This window comes from Bombina bombina, chromosome 4, assembly GCF_027579735.1.
Source record: "Bombina bombina isolate aBomBom1 chromosome 4, aBomBom1.pri, whole genome shotgun sequence".
In the NCBI taxonomy this organism is placed as follows: domain Eukaryota; kingdom Metazoa; phylum Chordata; class Amphibia; order Anura; family Bombinatoridae; genus Bombina; species Bombina bombina.
Window position 1 is genome coordinate 788719840 of NC_069502.1, and position 19696 is coordinate 788739535.

The following is a 19696-nucleotide window of genomic DNA, read 5'->3' on the forward strand; positions in this document are numbered from 1 at the left end:
CTACCTAAGGTGGTCACTAACAGGAATATCAATCAAGAGATTGTGGTTCCATCTTTGTGTCCTAATCCTCCTTCAAAAAAGGAACGTCTGCTACACAATCTAGATGTAGTCCGTGCCCTGAAATTTTATCTACAGGCAACTAAGGATTTTCGACAAACGTCTTCCCTGTTTGTCGTTTATTCTGGTCAGAGGAGAGGTCAAAAAGCTTCGGCTACCTCTCTCTCCTTTTGGCTTCGTAGCATAATACGGTTAGCCTATGAGACTGCTGGACAGCAGCCTCCTGAAAGAATTACAGCACATTCTACTAGAGCTGTGGCTTCCACTTGGGCCTTTAAGAATGAGGCTTCTGTTGAACAGATTTGCAAGGCTGCAACTTGGTCTTCTCTTCATACTTTTTCCAAATTTTACAAATTTGACACTTTTGCTTCTTCGGAGGCTGTTTTTGGGAGAAAGGTTCTTCAGGCAGTTCCTTCCGTATAAAGAGCCTGCCTGTCCCTCCCGTCATCCGTGTACTTTAGCTTTGGTATTGGTATCCCATAAGTAATGGATGATCCGTGGACTGGATACACTTAACAAGAGAAAACATAATTTATGCTTACCTGATAAATTTATTTCTCTTGTAGTGTATCCAGTCCACGGCCCGCCCTGTCACTTTAAGGCAGGTAATTTTTCCATTAAACTACAGTCACCACTGCACCCTATGGTTTTCCTTTCTCTGCATGTTTTCGGTCGAATGACTGGTAATGGCAGTTAGGGGAGGAGCTATATAGCAGCTCTGCTGGGTGAATCCTCTTGCACTTCCTGTTGGGGAGGAGTTAATATCCCATAAGTAATGGATGATCCGTGGACTGGATACACTACAAGATAAATAAATTTATCAGGTAAGCATAAATTATGTTTTTTCAATTTTTCCTCATATTTTATATTTTTTTTTATAGTAAATTATAAGATATGATGAAAATAATGGTATCTTTAGAAAGTCCATTTAGTGGCGAGAAAAACGGTATATAATATGTGTGGGTACAGTAAATGAGTAAGAGGAAAATTACAGCTAAACACAAACACCGCAAAAATGTAAAAATAGCCTTGGTCCCAAACGGACAGAAAATGGAAAAGTGCTGTGGTCATTAAGGGGTTAATATTGCATGTTTTATCTGAATCGTGATCATTTAATTTTGACTTCACTGTCCCTTTAACACTGTTAGCACAGTTTATCAGGTTTGGCAAAAAAAAAAGAGCATTTCAGGGATACACACCTGGAAAAGCTTATTCTAATACATTTTGTTGGGTTCCTTTGCTGTGTCCAATGAAAGAAAGACGTGATTGTGTCCTTTTATCTAAGCTATCAGTGTGTAAAGTGTTTTAGGGGCAGTTATATTTCACTATACTTAGGTTTCATGGAGAGGTAATTTACATCAAAACCAGGAAGAAGAATAATACATTGCACACACTTTGTAATGTTGCTTTGGTTTCTTTAGGGTTTACATTTTAAATGTTAAGGTCACTTTAAAATATAAAAGCTTTAAAACTTCAGATTTTTTAATGGATATAGTCACAAATTAAGATGCCATTTAGAATTCAGAGATTACTATTGTGCATGTTATAGCAAGTGCTAGGATTCTCTTGCATTGTTAAAGGGACATGAAACCCAACATTTTTCTTTTGTGATTCAGATAGAGAATACAATTTAAAACAACTTTCCAATTTACTTCTATTAAAGGGCCATAATACCCAAATGTTTAAACACTTGAAAGTGATGCAGCATAGCTGTAAAAAGCTGACTAGAAAATATCTCCTGAACATCTCTATGTAAAAAAGAAAGATATTTTACCTCAAAAGTTCCTCAGTAGCCACCTCCCATTGTAAATTTCTAAGCAGCATTTTAGTATGTCTGTCCTGGGACAGCTGAAAGGATGAGCCTCGTGAACTCTCATATTATTTCACCAATCAGGTAAAGGAAGCTTACTATGAAATCTCATGAGAGTTAAGTCAAATCTCATGAGATCACAGTAAGAGTTCATGACATCAGCACTGCTGATGCTGATTGGCTGCTGTTCATTTCTTCATTTTTTTTTTATTTTTACCTGCAGCTGGGAGCAGGTGAAGTATAACTTTTTACACAGAACTAACTCTGCTGAGCTGAGGAGATTGTGAGGTAAAATATCTTCCTTTTTTACATAGAGATGCTCAGGTGATATTTTCCTGTCAGCTTTTTACAGTTATACTGCATCAGTTTCAAGTGATTTAGCATATGAGTATTATGTCCCTTTAATTAATTTGCTTTCTTCTCTTGTTATCCTTTGCTGAAAGGTCTATCTAGGCAAGCTCAGGAGCAGCAAAGAACCTAGGTTCTAGCTGTTGATTGGTGGCTGAATATATATATATATATATATATATATATTGATTGTGATTGGCTCACCCATGAGTTCAGTTAGAAACCATTAGTGCATTGCTGCTCTTCCACAAATGATACCAGGAGAATGAAACAAATTAGATAATAGAAGTAAATTAGAAAGTTGTTTAAAATTGTATTTTCTATCTGAATCATGAGAGAGAAAAATGTGTCCTTCAGTAAGTCCACAATAATATTTAACCCCTTCCCGCCATTAGGGTATTCCATGGACGATCGCGTGGCTTCAATTTTTTACTTATTTGTTTACACAATGTACTGGCAGGAAGGGGTTAACATGACATACATGTGCAATTTGATTAGGTTTTCTTGGTAGCTGAAGAGTAAAACTCCTTAGAATTCTGTTTTCCTAAATTTTATCTTAAAGTGATGGTAAACGTTCCTCTTTGTATAAACAGATGAGTTGTAATAAAGATACGCTTTAACTTTTTATTATTATGATTATTATTCTTTCTTTATAAAGCACCAACAGATTCCGCAGCGCTGCCCATGGGTACAAAGATAAAAGTGCAACGGAGAAACAATTCAATGAAAGACTTAATTTTTAATGTAGAACTGAAATTCAAATAACCCACACTCCGGTCAGCCATTTCGAAAGTAATTTTTTGTGAGCTCACGATTTTGACTGCTCTCCAATCGGCACTATAGGTACAAAAAAAAAATGTGAGCGCTGCATGTCTAGCGCGCCGATTGGAAAACAGTCAAAACCGCAAGCTGACAAAAAATTACTTTTGAAGTTGGAGGCCAGAGATTTCCTTGCTACTTTAACCCCTTAATGACTGGACCATTTTTCAATTTTCTTACCCTTAATGACAATGGCTATTTTTACATTTCTGCAGTGTTTGTGTTTAGCTGTAATTTTCCTCTTACTCATTTACTGTACCCACACATATTATATACCGTTCTTCTCACCATTAAATGGACTTTCTAAAGATACCATTATTTTCATCATATCTTATAATTTACTATAAAAAAATATAAAATATGAGGAAAAAATTGAAAAAAAACACACTTTTTCTAACTTTTACCCCCAAAATCTGTTACACATCTACAACCACCAAAATACACCCATTCTAAATAGTTTCTAAATTTTGTCCCAAGTTTAGAAATACCCAATGTTTACATGTTCTTTGCTTTTTTTGCAAGTTATAGGGCCATAAATACAAGTAGCACTTTGCTATTTCCAAACCACTTTTTTTCAAAATTAGCGCTAGTTACATTGGAACACTAATATCTTTCAGGAATCCCTGAATATCCCTTGACATGTATATATTTTTTTTTAGTAGACATCCCAAAGTATTGATCTAGACCCATTTTGGTATATTTCATGCCACCATTTCACCGCCAAATGCGATCAAATAAAAAAAATTGTTCACTTTTTCACAATTTTTTTCACTAACTTTAGGTTTCTCGCTGAATTTATTTACAAACAACTTGTGCAATTATGGCATAAATGGTTGTAAATACTTCTCTGGGATCCCCTTTGTTCAGAAATAGCAGACCTATATGGATTTGGCGTTGCTTTTTGGTAATTAGAAGGCCGCTAAATGCCGCTGCACACCACACGTGTATTATGCCCAGCCGTGAAGGGGTTAATTAGGGAACTTGTAGGGAGCTTTTAGGTTTAATTTTAGCTTTAGTGTAGTGTAGTAGACAACCCAAATTATTGATATAGGCCCATTTTGGTATATTTAATGCCACCATTTCACCGCCAAATACGATCAAATAAAAAAAAAAACTTAAATTTTTCACAATTTTAGGTTTCTCACTGAAATTATTTACAAACAGCTTGTGCAATTATGGCACAAATGGTTGTAAATGCTTCTCTGGGATCCCCTTTGTTCAGAAATAGCAGACATATATGGCTTTGGTGTTGCTTTTTGGTAATAATAAGGCCGTTAAATACTGCTGCGCACCACACTTGTAATATGCCCAGCAGTTAAGGGGTTAATTAGGTAGCTTGTGGGGTTAATTTTTAGCTTTAGTGTAGAGATCAGCCTCCCACCTGACACATCCCACCCCCTGATCCCCCCCTGACCCCCCTCAAACAGCTCTCTTCCCTCCCCACCTCACAATTGTCACCGCCATCTTAAGTACTGGCAGAAAGTCTGCCAGTACTGAAATAAAAATATTATTTTTTTTTTTGCATAAAGTCTGCAGTGATAGATCCCCCCTTACCCCACAACCTCCCTGATCCCCCCATACATCTTTCTAACCCTCCCCCTCTGTCTATTTGCCGCCATCTTGGGTACTGGCAGCTGTCTGCCAGTACCCAATTTGCCCCCCAAAATAGTTTTTTTTTTAACTTTTTAAATATAAAATATTTTCTGTAGTGTAGCTGGCCCCCCCTAAATAATCTTCAACCCTCCCCCTCCCAGATCCCTTATTAAACAACCGAGATGCCACTGCATCTAGATCGATCGGTTGTTTTTTTCAATGGGCTGTAAATTTGGCGTGCGCGCACCAGCCCCCCGCCCCACCCTCGCCGCAACCGAAAGACCGGGAGAATATTGTGAGAAGGAGAAATCGGTAAATTGATAACAACTAGATGTAATTGTATGAAACTGAAGCTCCGATCCACCAACACTGTTGATTAAATACATACCCAATGCAGATGGGGCCACAGAGTGGCCCTTTCTGCATCAGTATGTAAAATGGGGGATTGTAGTGATGCCTCAATATTGAGGCATCACTACAATCCCTTGTAAGCAGCTGGAAGCGATCATGATCGCTTCCAGCACTTAAGACAACAGAGGACGTACCAGGTACGTCACCTGTCATTAAGGGAAGTTTTTTCACTGACGTACCTGGTACGTCCACTGTCATTAAGGGGTTAAAAAGTAAGTTACAGCGCATCTTCATTACAACTGATGAACTCCATCTAAAATATCACTAACATTTGGATTCTGTTAATGCAAAGGGGAAGGTTTACCATTACTTTAAAGGGACATAATAATCTTTCAAATTTTGAACACAGCCTGGTATTTTTTTTACTTAACATGCATTTGTTTTGTTTGTTTTTACAGATGATGATTTAGATGCCGTATTTACTTCTGACTCCAAATGTGGTAAAGATACATCAAAAAATTCCACTGCTACGATTTTATTCCACTGCAGCAACGTGGGGGGAGAAAGCAGACCAGAATTTTTTCATGAAACTGCTGACTGCCAGTATTTGTTCTCCTGGCACACATCAGCCGTCTGTCCTTTAGAGTAAGTTGTGGTATAAAAACTTAAAAAGGACAGTAAAGTCAAAATTAAACTTTCCTGATTTAGATAGAGCTCACAATCTTAAACAACTTTCCAGCTTACTTATATTATCAATTTTGCTACGTTCTCTTGGTATCCTTTGTTAAATAGTAATCCAAGGTGAGCTCAGGACATTAAACAATGTTGCGGACATTGCTGCCATAGACTACTAAAGACATTTGCTCGCTCCAATGCTCATATCAGCCTAACTAGATTTACTCTTCAACAAAGGATACCAAGAGAACAAAGCACATTTGCTTATGGAACTAAATTGAAAAGTTGTTTAAAATTAAATGCTGTCTGAATCATAAATGATTCATTTTGATTTTACTGTCCCTTTAAATGATTTATGTTGAACACAAACGGTACAGCAACTGCAAGTAGGTAAATATCCCATCATTGTTGCATATAAATATTTGGGTCACATGAGTGGATTTCTTGCCAATGGCATGTATTAGTTATGAGTTATTCAGTGATAGCTTTTACTGGCAAGTTGCATATGTACATATGCCTTGTGTTCTCATTCAACATGAGTGTGTGTAGCCAATTATGTCCCTTATATGCAAACTTAAAGGAAAATTGTTTCCTTCAAAACATTTTTTTTAGAAAAGGGTCTGTATACAGAGAAAGACAATATATATAGATGATGGCATACAGATATGGCATTTCCTGGCAGCTTTGTCTGCCTCTATTTAGACCCCAGTTTGTATAGAGAACTATATTAAAGGGACAGTCTAGTCGAAATTAAACTTGATTCAGATAGAGCATGTAATTTTAAACAACTTTCCAATTGACTTTTATCATCAAATGTTCTTTGTTCTCTTGGTATTCTTTGTTGAAAGCTAAACCTAGGTAGGCTCATATGCTCATTTCTAAGCCCTTGAAGGCCGCCTCTTATCTCAATGCATTTGAAAGTTTTTCACAGCTAGAGGGCGTTAGTTCATGTGTTTCATATAGATAACATTGTGCTCACGCCTGTGGTGTTATTTGAGTCAACACTGATTGGGTAAATTGCAAGTCTGTCAAAAGAACAGAAATGAGGGGACAGTCAGCAGAGGATTAGATACAAGGTAATCACAGAGGTAAAAAGTATTAATATAACAATGTTGGTTATGCAAAACTGGGGAATGGGTAATAAAGGGATTATCTTTTCAAACAATAACTATTTTCAAGTAGACTGTCCCTTTTAATATATTAAGGCCCCAAAAAGCTCCTTCATCTCCCAGTCTACATGGGGCCTTCCGTTAGGTACCACCTACTGCTTATGCGTTTACATTGCAGGCAGTACAAGGGGAATTGTGTATGTGTGCATTGCAGAAAAGAACGTAAAAGTCGTTTTGGTGGCAGTACGTTTACTAGTGAGGACTGCTGCTCTTAGGAAGAATCGCTCTCTTTCATAGGGAGTCAGCAAAAAGCTTCTCACTTCTCTAGGCTAGCCTGGTCCATTTATTTCAGAGCATTTTGTGTGTGTGAGGAAACAGTAGTCTAAATAACAGGCCTCTGAAATGCTCAACTTGCCGTTTCCTGCACAGCTTGAGATAATGTTCTTCAGCCATTAGAGCAAGTGCTGAGAAAACCTTCAACTATATCTTTTACATAAAAATCTACTACTCGTTTGAAATTCAAAATGATGTCTATTTCCATTCCTCTTGTTATCATGTGACAGCCATCAGCCAATCACAAATTACATTTATATTCTGTGAATTCTTGCACATGCTAAGTAGGAACTGATGACTCAAAAGGTGCACATTTTGTTATTTGTTAGATAGAAACAAACCTTATCACTTTTTTAGTTTGCTCAAATTTTGAGTGTCATATAAATTTTTGAGCATGTTTATTTTTCCTGTTCCTGTTGAGTTTGTCATCTATTTGTAATATTAATAATAATATGTGTAAGCGTTTCTCTATTTCAGGCCAGAAGGTCGCGGGAGCAGTGATGACTTACCTGCAGGTCAAGATGAAAGTTACCAGGGCTTGTCGGGAAGGAGCCAAGCAGTGGGTGGCATCCTCAGTGTGCTCCTGATTATTCTAGTTGTGTGTTTGCTGGTGCTTCTGCTGTACAAGAAAGAAAGGAGGTATTGTATACTTGTGGTTTTAATAAGTATTAAACTATTGTGTTATAAACACTACTGAATAGTTTATTCTAAACGTTCAGCATTCTACCATTCAAAAGGAGAAATATTTAAAAGGGACATTAAATACTAAATTAATGCTAGATATAATGATGCATTCAAAGAAAAGATTATTTTTTTAAAGTTTCATTGTTTAAATAGTGCCAAAATAAGTGTAAAGTTTTAAGTGTCTATAAAACAATGGGAGCTGCCATGTTGTAACTTAGGTTACTTTCTCTGCTGTGGCCAATTAGGGACAGTTGTAAATAGGTCTTGTTGATCCTTTTTAATTATAAAGGAGACAGCTGATTTTGCAATAAGCATTTAAATTCTACAATCCTTTTTCTATTGTAGCTCGCCGATATGATGGTGTCTATTAATGTTTTTTTTAAGTGATATGATTACTAAATGCATACATTTTTATAGTTGGTAACAATCAACTATTTATAAAAAACGTATTTCTTTCTAAATGAAGCCATGAAATAGTTTGTTTATTCTGATTGACTTAAAAGTGAATTCCCTTTAAATGTACCTAATAAATCAGATATGTGCGCTAGGATACTTTGTTTCTGAATGCGGAAGAAGGTGGGCGCTAAAGATATATTTGACTCCTTTCTGAGCCGCCTTTCTTCCTTTGAAAGTGAAACACACTAAGATCTGTGCTAAGCCAGGAGAAATACAGCTCCGAGAAGAGCCGTATGCCTCAAGTGGCCGCCTTCCGCATTCGGATACTAGTGAAGTATCCGAATGCACCGGCCTATTATAAATGCACATCTCTTTTTAGCAGGTGTTTTTGCTTTATTTTTTATTTATTTTGTTTATCTTTCTTTTTCAAGTTTATTTGTAATATAATTATGATGGATCTGCCATTAAGATTTAACCACATTTTTAATAAAAGTACTGTTTTATAAAATGTAGTTTTATTTAAAATTCTATCTCAATCGTGAATTTTTTTTGGGAGGGTTTAATGTGCTTTTAAATTGTAAACAACTTTTAAATGTACTTCTATTATCAAATTTGCTTCATACTATTGGTATCCTTTGCTAAAGGAGCAGCGATGCACTACTGGGAGCTAGCTGAGCAAATCAGTTAAGCTAATGATAAAAGGCATATATAATCAGCAGATCGCTGCCAGTAGTGCTTTGCTGCACTTGATCCTATTATCTGCAACAAAGGATAACAAAAGAACAAAGTAAATTGGAACATTGTTTACTATGATATGCTCTATCTAAAAGGCCAAGTCAACCCAAAAATTATTTTTACTTATTTAAATTAAGATGTTTAAAGCAAACCCTAGCCCAATTTCTAGCTAAATATACAGTGCTAGTAAAAATACTTACTTTTCCTCCTCCGGCCATTTTGAAATGGCCGCCGGAAACCTCCTTTCTCTGACGTCACCCAAACATAATTTCCATCTTCAATTAAGGGATAATTGTCAATTCTGCGTGTCCATGTGTGTCCAAGTAAGGAACCAAAAAATACCATTCAGTTGCATAGCGGTGGTTATTTGCAGAGGACATGTGTGCCTTGACGAAAATGGCACATTGTACATGTGCGACACACATTGAAGCTGGAAATTATGCTTGAGTGACGTCAGGGAAAGGAGGAGGGGTCAGACAGCCATTTAAAAAAGGCTGGAGGAGGAAAAGTAAGTCTTAAGTAGCAATGTATACTTAGATCGAAATTGGGCTACGGTTTACTTTAAACATTGTTAATTACTTAATTTAAATAAGTTAAAATAATTTTTGGGTTGACTTGCCCTTTAATCATGAAAAAAAAAATTGGGTTTATGTCCCTTTAAACTTGTGTTTAAAAATTGGTCGGGTGGGTGGAAGCTGTTTTAGCCTTTATTCTAACATGACAACAGCAACTTACATGCAACCATGGTGCCGAACCAAGAGCATATTTGGCTGTAGGTTGGTACTTACTGTCTTCAGTAAGCACATTTGTTTACCAGTTGGTCTCAGCAGAGGCGATAATATACAGCAAAAAAAGCATCTTTTACCAACAAAATGACAGCGTCAATCCTTGTCTACTCTAGTAACAAGTTTGTATTGGATGCAATAAATTAGTGTTGGGAGGCGTTTGGCAATTGCAAAAAATAATTGCAGCAAACCTATTTTAATATCATGTTAATCTATTGCAAAATAGCAGAAAAGTATTGTAATTACAAGGTGTTTATGTCCCTTAAAGAGAAGCCGCTGGAAGTGATTACTTGAGGGTATCATTTTTATGTTCTAAACACAAACCGAGTTGGTAAATCGGTTTGCTATCAATTTTTTTTCTATATAAAAATAAAATCCTGGTGCACCCTATGTGTTCTTTACGCAAAATAGTGACAATTCTATTTGAAACCTTATATAGAATTACATGACATAATCACTTGTTCATTTACCATTAAAACAGAATTTTGATTGTGAAATGTTTCAACTTTTTTGGCTTATCTTAGCTTAAAGGGACGTTAAACACTTTTAGATGGTATTATAAAATGATACATTGTATATATTAAAAAAATCTACAATATACTTTCATTATCTATTTTGTCCCCTTTTCCTGTAATTCCATTCTGAAATTGTGAGCTTTTCGGTTCCTGTTAGAAATGGAAGTGCATAACTGTTATATTACACACAGCCATTGGCTGCACACTCTAGTGACCTATATATAACTGTACCTTATTGGTCACAGAGGAGAAGGTAACCTACAGTAAGTTACAACATGGCAGCTCCCATTGTTTTATAGACTCTAAAACTTTACACTTATTTTGTCAATATTTACATAGCTAATGAAACTTAAATAGATTAATCTACATGTTATTATCAGACTAATCTTTTGTTTGAATGCATCACTCTAGCAAGTATTTAGTGTTTAATGTCCCTTTAAAGGGATAGGTCAAAATTTGAAATGTCCATAGGTGCATTTAAATTTGAAACAAACATTTTTGCAATATATTTCCATTCGCAAAAATACTAGTAAAAGTTATTACTGTTTTCCTGCGGCATATGCGCATATCCTGTGAGGGCCTGGGCACCAGTATTCAAACACCACACCTTCTTAGAGAGTCAGCAGTGACACAAATTATGTCTTCACAGAAGAAATAGACACACATGTTCTTTAAGCAGGCATTGTGTTTGAATACTGTGCACACGGCCCTCACAGCATATGTGCGTATGCAACAGAAAAACAGTAATTACTTTTATTAGAAGTATTGTTACTCATGGGAGTATATTGCAAAAAATGCTTCTATTTCAAATTTAAATGCACTCGTGCACATTTCATTTTTGTCTTTTCTATCTCTTTAACCCTTTGAGTGCTAATGACGGCTCTGAGCCGTCACAGAGTTTCTCACTCTGGTGCTAATGACGGCTCACAGCCGTCATGAGCACTCTCCCACCTTGAGGGAGATCTGGGGGCTCCTAACCGCTCCTACCCCGTAGAGTGACGGGCATCGCCGGGGCTTCACGTGATGCGCGGTGACGTCACACACAATGACGTGATGACGTCACTGTGCAACTTTATTTATACTTAACAATGTTAAGTATAGGAGGAGGGGGCATGCTGCTTAGAAGCCTCTATCTCAGGCATCTAAGCAGCTACAGACCCCCAAGAACCACTGCTGGAAAGGTAATAGCCTAACCTTTCCAACAGTGTAAGTATTGGGGGTCTGTAAAAAAAAAAAAAAGGTTACAAATTTTTTTTCAAAAATTAAAAAATAAAGAAACCTTGGACAATATTAGCACCCAGGTGGGAAAGTGCTTAGCACTCAAAGGGTTAAACGAGTTAAATATGTTCCATAAAGAAACAATATAGTTCAAGCATAATGATGCTGACATTTTGGGGAATGTTTTTACCCAGTTTAATAACAAAACTATGTATTATTTTTTTTTAAGGGAAATTATGATGTACAAGTTAAGCAACTGTTGTAGAAGAAGCTCTACTGTGTCTTATAAGTACACTAAGGTGAGTGGTGTCATATCCTATAATGAATCTGTATAAGATATGTATAATATCCAATATTTGTGTTCTTCATTTTGATTGGATGGTGGGAATATATGTTGCTCTGAAATAGTTATATTGGAGCGTGTCCAATTGGTTCACTACCTCTACCTTACTTTTCACAGAGAACTCTGCTATAGTAACAGGATTTTCTGCTTTATCGGCCAGAAAAGATATTGAGGAGCTCTAAACGTAGAGTTATACAATGTGTTATTATAAAATACTCCTATTTCTAGTAGGGTTTTCTTTTTGAACCCCCTTTCTTCATTTGCAAAGGGGTTAAACAGTCTTTGAATGTCGCCCACCCTTGTCTTACTACATTTGTACTATATATAAGGATAATCCCGGCAAGCGCTACCCAGGGTGCTGAACCAAAACTGGGCTGGCTCCCAAGCTTACATTCCTGCCTTTTCAAATAAAGATAGAAAGAGAACGAAGAAAAACTGATAATAGGAGTAAATTAGAAAGATGCTTAACATTGCATGCTCTATCTGAACCAGTAAAGAAAAAAAATGGTTTTATATCCCTTTAAAGGAACATGCTATTAAAATGTTTACTCTTTAAGGTGGGGTAGACAAAATGAGAAGTGATATACAACAATTGGAGGATTGGACAAATGACTTGGATCTAAAGTTTAACACAGCAAAGTGTAAAATAATGCATTTAGGGAATAAAAATCCAAATGTTAATTACAGACTCAATGACACTTTACTGATTTATACAGATGAGGAACAGGACTTGGAAATTATTATTTATCAGATGATTTAAAACTTAGTAAACAATGTAGTAATGCAGCGAGTAAGGCTAGCAGAATACTTGGATGTATTGGTAGAGGTATTTGCAGCAGAAATAGTAAGGTTCTTATGCCACTTTATAGATCATTAGTTAGGCCTCATCTTGAGTATTGTGTGCCGTTCTGGAGGCCATATCTTCAGAAGGATATTAAACTTGAATCTGTGCAAAGGAGGGCTACTAAATGGTGCATGGTCTAAAAAATAAAACTTACCAGGATAGGCTCAATGACCTAAATATGTATAGCTTAGAGCAGTGTTTTTCAACCAGTGTGCCGTGAGAGATCCTCAGGTGTGCCGCGGCAGACTGACAACAGTGTGGGGTTGTCCCTCTTTCAAATTTTGAAATATTGGTAGGTATGTGACAGGCACATCAGGCATCATTTACAACCATGACATTGACATTCATTCACAGACAATCATTACGATTGTTTGTGAATGAATGTCAATATGTCATGTATAGTTTGTAGGAGGCATGGCATGACAGCACAGTACAGTGTCAGTGTGTGTGTGTATATATATATATATATATATATATATATATATATATATATATATACACACTACTGTGACCTCTCCAATTTTTCTTCTTTGAATCTTGTAAATGTGTGTATATATATATATATATATATATATATATATATATATATATATATATATATATACTGTATATATACTGTATATATATATATATCCTGTATTAGGCTACCATGTGTGATTTTGTAAAATTTTGGGATGGTGGTGTGCCACAGGATTTTTTAATGTAAAAAAGTGTGCCACGGCAAAAAAAAGGTTGCAAATCACTGGCTTAGAGGAGAGAAGGGAAAGAGGTGATATGATAGCAACTTTAAAGTACGTTAAAGGGCTTAGTAAAACTGAGGCTGTGGGTATTTTACATAAAATGGAAAATTCAAAAACAAGGGGTCATGATCTCAAGCTGAAGGGTAGTAGATTCAGGAGTAATTTTAAGGAAACATTTCTTTACAGAAAGAGTGATTGATTTATGGAATAAACTTCCTCAAGAGGTAGTAATGACAAACACTGTGGGGGACTTTAAAAATACCTGGGATAAGCATAATGCTATCCTACAAACTAGATACGTTTATACTTTTAGGTAATATCGGGCAGACTTGCTGGGCCTATGGCTCTTATCTGCCGTCAATATCTATGTTTCTATGTTAAGCTGAATGCGAAAATGTCAATATTTATTACAATGCTTGCTTTTTATTAAATTGATGTTCATGTGCTGAATAAATTAGCTTCTATGTGTGGACTGCTCCTGTCAGCCAGTGAGCATTATAGTCACAGGACTCAGTTGAAGACATTCGGATACTTCCTGTTGGATTTGATTTACAATTTAAACAGCTTTTACATGCAAAAAAAGTTTTACATCTTGAACTGCTGCTCTATAATATTAATGCTATAAAAAATGATTTATATCCTTTTAAGTTGAAGAAACATTTTATTTATAATTGTTAACTAAAATTAGATTTGGGGAACCTAAATCTAAAACATATATTTCAGTTCATTTTTGTAATCTTTTTTTATTTTTCTGTATAGATCAATACTGAAGAAGATACCAATGAAAATGAGACTGAGTGGCTTATGGAAGAGGTCTCTAACCATACAAAACCTAATCATGAGAATGGGCACATTAGATCTGTTAAACCAGGGACCTTCAGTTCCTTGCATGTGGATGATCTTGACAGTGAGGATGAAGTCTTAACAGTACCAGAAGTCAGGATTCAATCTGCACGGATCAAAGAGAGAAATACAAACCAGCCAAAGAACTCCTATGATTTTGGCAGTGAGGAAACCCTTATTGGAATAGCAAATGGTGTACAAGAAAAGAAAGCGAAGACTAGGCATAGCCACCATAAAAAAGAGCCAACCCTCAATATAGCTTCGTTTCATGATGACAGCGATGAGGACATGTTAAATGTCTAGCATTGAGTCCCCTATTTTCCAGTTCCTCTCTGTGCCTAAATAAAATTGGAATGGACGAAGCTACCGCAACCAAATACAAGTAGCTTAGCCTATTTTATTCAAAACATTTTTTTTTTTTTTTTTTTCCTGGGAACTAAAACTTTATTGAAGACAGGGAAAAAGCCTCTGTGGCCGTTTACAATGGATAAACAAAGTTGATGGTATTCTAATATGATAATCAATTTTACCATTTGCTCCCAAAAGTCTAACCATGCTTTTATGATGAGTCAAATGCCGGCCATTTTGGCATGTATAGGGGTGATAAAACATAAAATGATGTTGCTGGGATTTGCTTTAAACTTTGGGTACTGGTATCTTGTTGTATTGTAGAGCGCAATTTGAAATTAATGTAATTGGACCTAAATTGGATCATCTGTAAATGGTGAAAGAGAAAAAAGTGTTTGACTACTGGGATTTTTACGCTTTCTCCTTTATTTATTTTCTTGATACTATTACTCAGGTTGGCTTAATAATTAGCAGCAAGTTCTTCCTGCCGGCAGGGTATTATAACACAACTTTGCTCATTCAAAGAGATGATCCAAAAGCTGGGTGTAAATACATTTCTTGTTGGGTTTCATAACCTGTACCTTCTCTTGAATACAACCTGTAAATTCTACTTGTATTTACTAATAATACTCCTATGTTGGTTTTCCAATTGGAGAAATAAAGAAGGAAAGAACTGTACAGAGTATTTGAGATATATATATATGCGCTGCTGTTCTGTTCACAAACTATTGAAATAAAGGTATTAAAATCTAGTTGTATTAGAACAATAAAGATAATTCAAATTTAAAAGGACACTAAATACATTTCATGCATCTCCCTAATTATGTGTGCCACCATGTTGGATTAGATTGCAGCTATCTGAAGGAGAGTTTTTGTACATATGCAAACACATCAGCCCTGGAATGCAATAAAAGTTAAATTTCAACATGGCGACACATGACTAGCAGGAGGCGTTAAATAACCTCAATACTATGCTTTTAAAATGTATTTAGTGTTTAATGACTCTTAAATAGTTTGATCAGTAAAATTTAAATTTCAAGAGAGATCTTGTCAAAGTCGACATAAATCTTGATCCAGCCTAATGATTATATTGTTTGTTTTTTTTTAAAAATGAACGCCATAAATTTATTTAAAAAACTAATCAAGTAAAAGCATTAATTTGTACAATAAGCAGCTTAAAATACCCGGGAAACTGCAATGAGCCAAAATATGTCAACTATGGTTTCTCTGGAGCAAAGTGGAGATATCTGCTGGTTTCAAATTTAGAAATATTAATGAATTTTCCTTTTTTTGTTGTTGTTGAAAGGTTATTGCTTTTTGGCAATTGCATAGGTTATTGTTAGATTTCTACAGAGCTACATGCTTATCAAAATTAAAAAAAAAATAATAATTGTGGTTGTGAAGAAACCACAACATAATATTGCTTTTTTGTTTTGTTATCAGAAGCGTTTTGTGAGAATTTTAGTACAATTTTAGAGGCTCATGTAAAGGGAATAAAAAGTGTGCATTGACGACTACCATTAGCTACCTTACCATTATAATGTAAAACTTTAAATGTATTTATATTGTGTTCTCTTAAATATAGCATATATATTAATGGTGCCATTCCTTGAAGGCTGAAACAATATTTCCTACACTTGATCATGAAAGTGATGCAATGAATAGAAAGGTCCAATTTGGAATAGACAGAGTTTTGCAATATAATTACATTAGCAAAAATGTTTTGGTAAAGTTTTTTAGTAGCATACGCACATATGCTGTAAAGGCCTGTGCACCAGTATTCAAACACTGCACCTTTTCAGAAAGTCAGCAGTGGCTTGTATGGCACATATTACATCTACGAAGAAGCAATACACACCACGGCCAGCTCTCTAAGAAGGTGTTTTGTTTGAATAAACAACTTTCCAGTACTTCTATTGTCATTTTGCTTCATTCTGTTGGTAAACGTTATTGAAGGAGCAGCAATGCACTATGGGAGCTAGCAGAACACATCGGTAAGCCAATGACAAGAGGCATATATATGCAGGCACAAGTCGGCAGTCAGCTCCCTTTTCCTGAGCCTACCTAGGTATGCTTTTCAACAACGCATACCAAGAGTACTAAGCATATTTAATAATAGAAGTCATTTTAAAAGTTGTTTAAAATTGTATGCTCTATCTGAATCTTGAGAGAGAATTTTTGGGTTTCGGTGTCCCTAGATGAGAATAAAAATGTCCCACACTGCATATTGTAACCCTCTCAAGCAGTCTGTTTTTTATTCTACACAACTGTGTTCTATGCAGCTAATTAGCGGGTGTCTCACATAAACCCTATACAAGTATCTGGTCATACGGAATCAAAAGCAGCCTGAGTGAGAGAGCTGCGTCATCTGGATTAAATAAAATAACTGCATTTTGTTAGCAACAATAAAACTTGGATAAAGTTTTATTTTTCCACAAAAGTGATGAATTAAAGTTAATGCTACAGCTCAGTTTGTGTTTAAAAGGCCCTTGAGAAGTGATCTGGACCATCACTATTTATCATCTCCGTGATGATATCACGGTACAGGCTGAACTAGCCAATCACTTCTACTCACTATTTTCATCAGCCTCCCAGAGCATAGATTTGCAGCTCTGTATATTGTTTGATAATATTTATTCTTTATGTATTTCTAGGGGTGATTTTACCACCTCTGTAGGCTGACCGGTTCAACAGTAGTCAGCCTGACCGCCTGCAATCGCCACTTGTGATGTTTCCTCTCAGGGCACAATTTACAATTGCACAAGAGAGCAGGGTATGTCAATCACACCAAACGAGCGGAGTGTTGAGGTGATGGATCTCGCCACTTCTGAGGTGGCGGAGAGGAAAAAGAGAAACAGGTTTTGCTTCTTAAATATGTGGCAGTAGGCTCACTTATGCAGACCTGCTCCATATAGAAAAGACGTGATCAATTTACCCCAAGTCACACCTTTTCTCTATATTGCTTCTTTTTTTTTTGCTCTTGTTATGGCTACTAATTGCAGTAGCCTTAATGCACATGTCACTTTAAAGTAACCTTAGCTTAATTATCAATTCTGTGTTGTGTAATAATGCTGTCCTTGTTGGCTGTTTTAAGGTGCATGGGCAATTGTGACTTAGTTCTAGGAGTTAATTGCAATGAATACATTGGAAATTACAGATAGGTTGTTGACAGTGATAATATACAAAGACAGTTCTAAAAGTGTATAACATGATTGCCAATCTAAAATAATAGCTCATAGGTATATGGTTTATGTGCAAAGCATGAGGGCCAACCATAAATATATTCCTCTTAAAATAGGCTTGCCATATTGCCACTTTAAAGGAAACCATCAACACCAGAATTTCTGTTGTTTAAAAAGAAAGATAATCCCTTTATTACCCATTCCCCAGTTTTGTATAACTAACACAGTTGTATAAATACACTTTTTACCTCTGTGATTACCTTGTATCTAAGCCTCTGCAAACTGCCCCCTTATTTCAGTTCTTTTGTCAGACTTGCTTTTTAGCCAATAAGTGCTCACTCCAGGGTAACTTCACATGCATGAGCTCAATGTTATCTATATGAAACACATGAACTAATGCCCTCTAGTGGTCAAAATGCATTCAGATTAGAGGCAGTCTTCAAGGTCTAAGAAATTAGTATATGAACCTCCTAGAATTAGCTTTCAACTAAGAATACCAAAAGAACAAAGAAATTGGTGCTAAAAGTTAATTGAAACGTTGTTTAAAATTACATTCCCTGTTTAAATCATGAAAGTTTTTTTTGGACTTGACTGTCCCTTTAATGAAAGGGGAGGCATATGACAAATACATATGTCAAGGTACTTATAATGGAACATTATTCAAACATTTCTTTAAACACCCCCTAACATGTATTTTTCAAGTGTTCTCCCTTAAAGCAGCAATATGGCAACCCTACTCTTACAGAATGTCAATGCATCTTTTTCTAAAGCAATTTAATTCAGTATTGAAAGAGTATATACACACCATACTAATCAATAAGGCCTTGCAAATCAATCCGGTACATTTAAGCACTCATTTGCGTTTGTTAGTAAAGTTGTGTTTTATTGCAAAGGAGCATAAATATGAGCAAGATGTGGTACCGCTTTACTAAGCTTTATTGATCCTGTTAAAAGAAATGCCATACATCATTGTGTAGTATGGAAAAGACTGTTTAAAGGTGGAGGTGATAAATGCAATGCTGCTTTACACAACTGAGGTTTTTTTTTAATAATTATCTGTAAATGTACACAATGCAATTGGTGTCTGATCTTTCTTCTAAACAGTTTTGTATTTTCTAGCTGATTTGTTTGGGTTGATTAATACAATGGACTTTTTTCCCCATTTTTGATCCAGTTGTAATATAAAAGTATTAAAGAACCAAATTAAAATAAGTTATAAAGTCAATTTGTGTAGTTATTTTCATTAAATTGTTTGTTTCATGTGTTCATTTGCAACTAAGCAAAGTGTGTGTGTATATATGTGTGTATGTATGTGTGTATATATATATATATATATATATATATATATATATATATATATATATATATATATATGTATGTGTATATATATATATATATATATATATATATATATATATACATACATACATATACAGTATGTCACAAAAGTGAGTACACCCCTCTGATTTTTGTAAATATTTCTCTTGTAAGATGTATCGAGTCCACGGATTCATCCTTGTGGGATATTCTCCTCCCCTACAGGAAGTGGCAAAGAGAGCACCCACAGCAGAGCTGCCTATATAGCTCCCCCCTTAACTCCACCCCCCAGTCATTCTCTTTGCCTACTCTAAGTAACTAGGAAGTGCAGAGCGAGTGTGGTGACAAAAATGTTAGTTTTTTATTTTTCAAGTAAAAGTTTGTTATTTTAAATGGTGCTGGTGTGTACTATTTACTCTTTGGCAGAAAAAGAGATCAAGATTTCTGCAAGGAGGATTATGATCTTAGCACTTTGTAACTAAGATCCACTGCTGTTCTCACAAGGGCTGAAGAGTACAGGAAAACTTCAGTTGGGGGAACGGTTTGCAGGCTAAGCTGCATATGAGGTATGTTCAGTCTGTTTCTTTCATGTAATTGGCAAGAGTCCATGAGCTAGTGACGTATGGGATATACATTCCTACCAGGAGGGGC

At 35.8% G+C, this 19696-nt stretch overlaps 1 protein-coding gene across 1 annotated transcript in view; it reads left to right on the forward strand.

The window, feature by feature from the left end:
• The window catches only part of IGF2R (insulin like growth factor 2 receptor), a gene marked incomplete in the record, with an annotated part of 598770 nt that extends 579817 nt beyond the window's left edge, over window positions 1–18953 (forward strand). The window contains 4 exon segments of the mRNA XM_053711175.1: window positions 5437–5623; window positions 7573–7734; window positions 11658–11727; window positions 14115–18953. Coding sequence (XP_053567150.1) covers window positions 5437–5623; window positions 7573–7734; window positions 11658–11727; window positions 14115–14501 — 806 coding nt within the window.
• Between the last annotated feature and the right edge of the window lie 743 nt (window positions 18954–19696).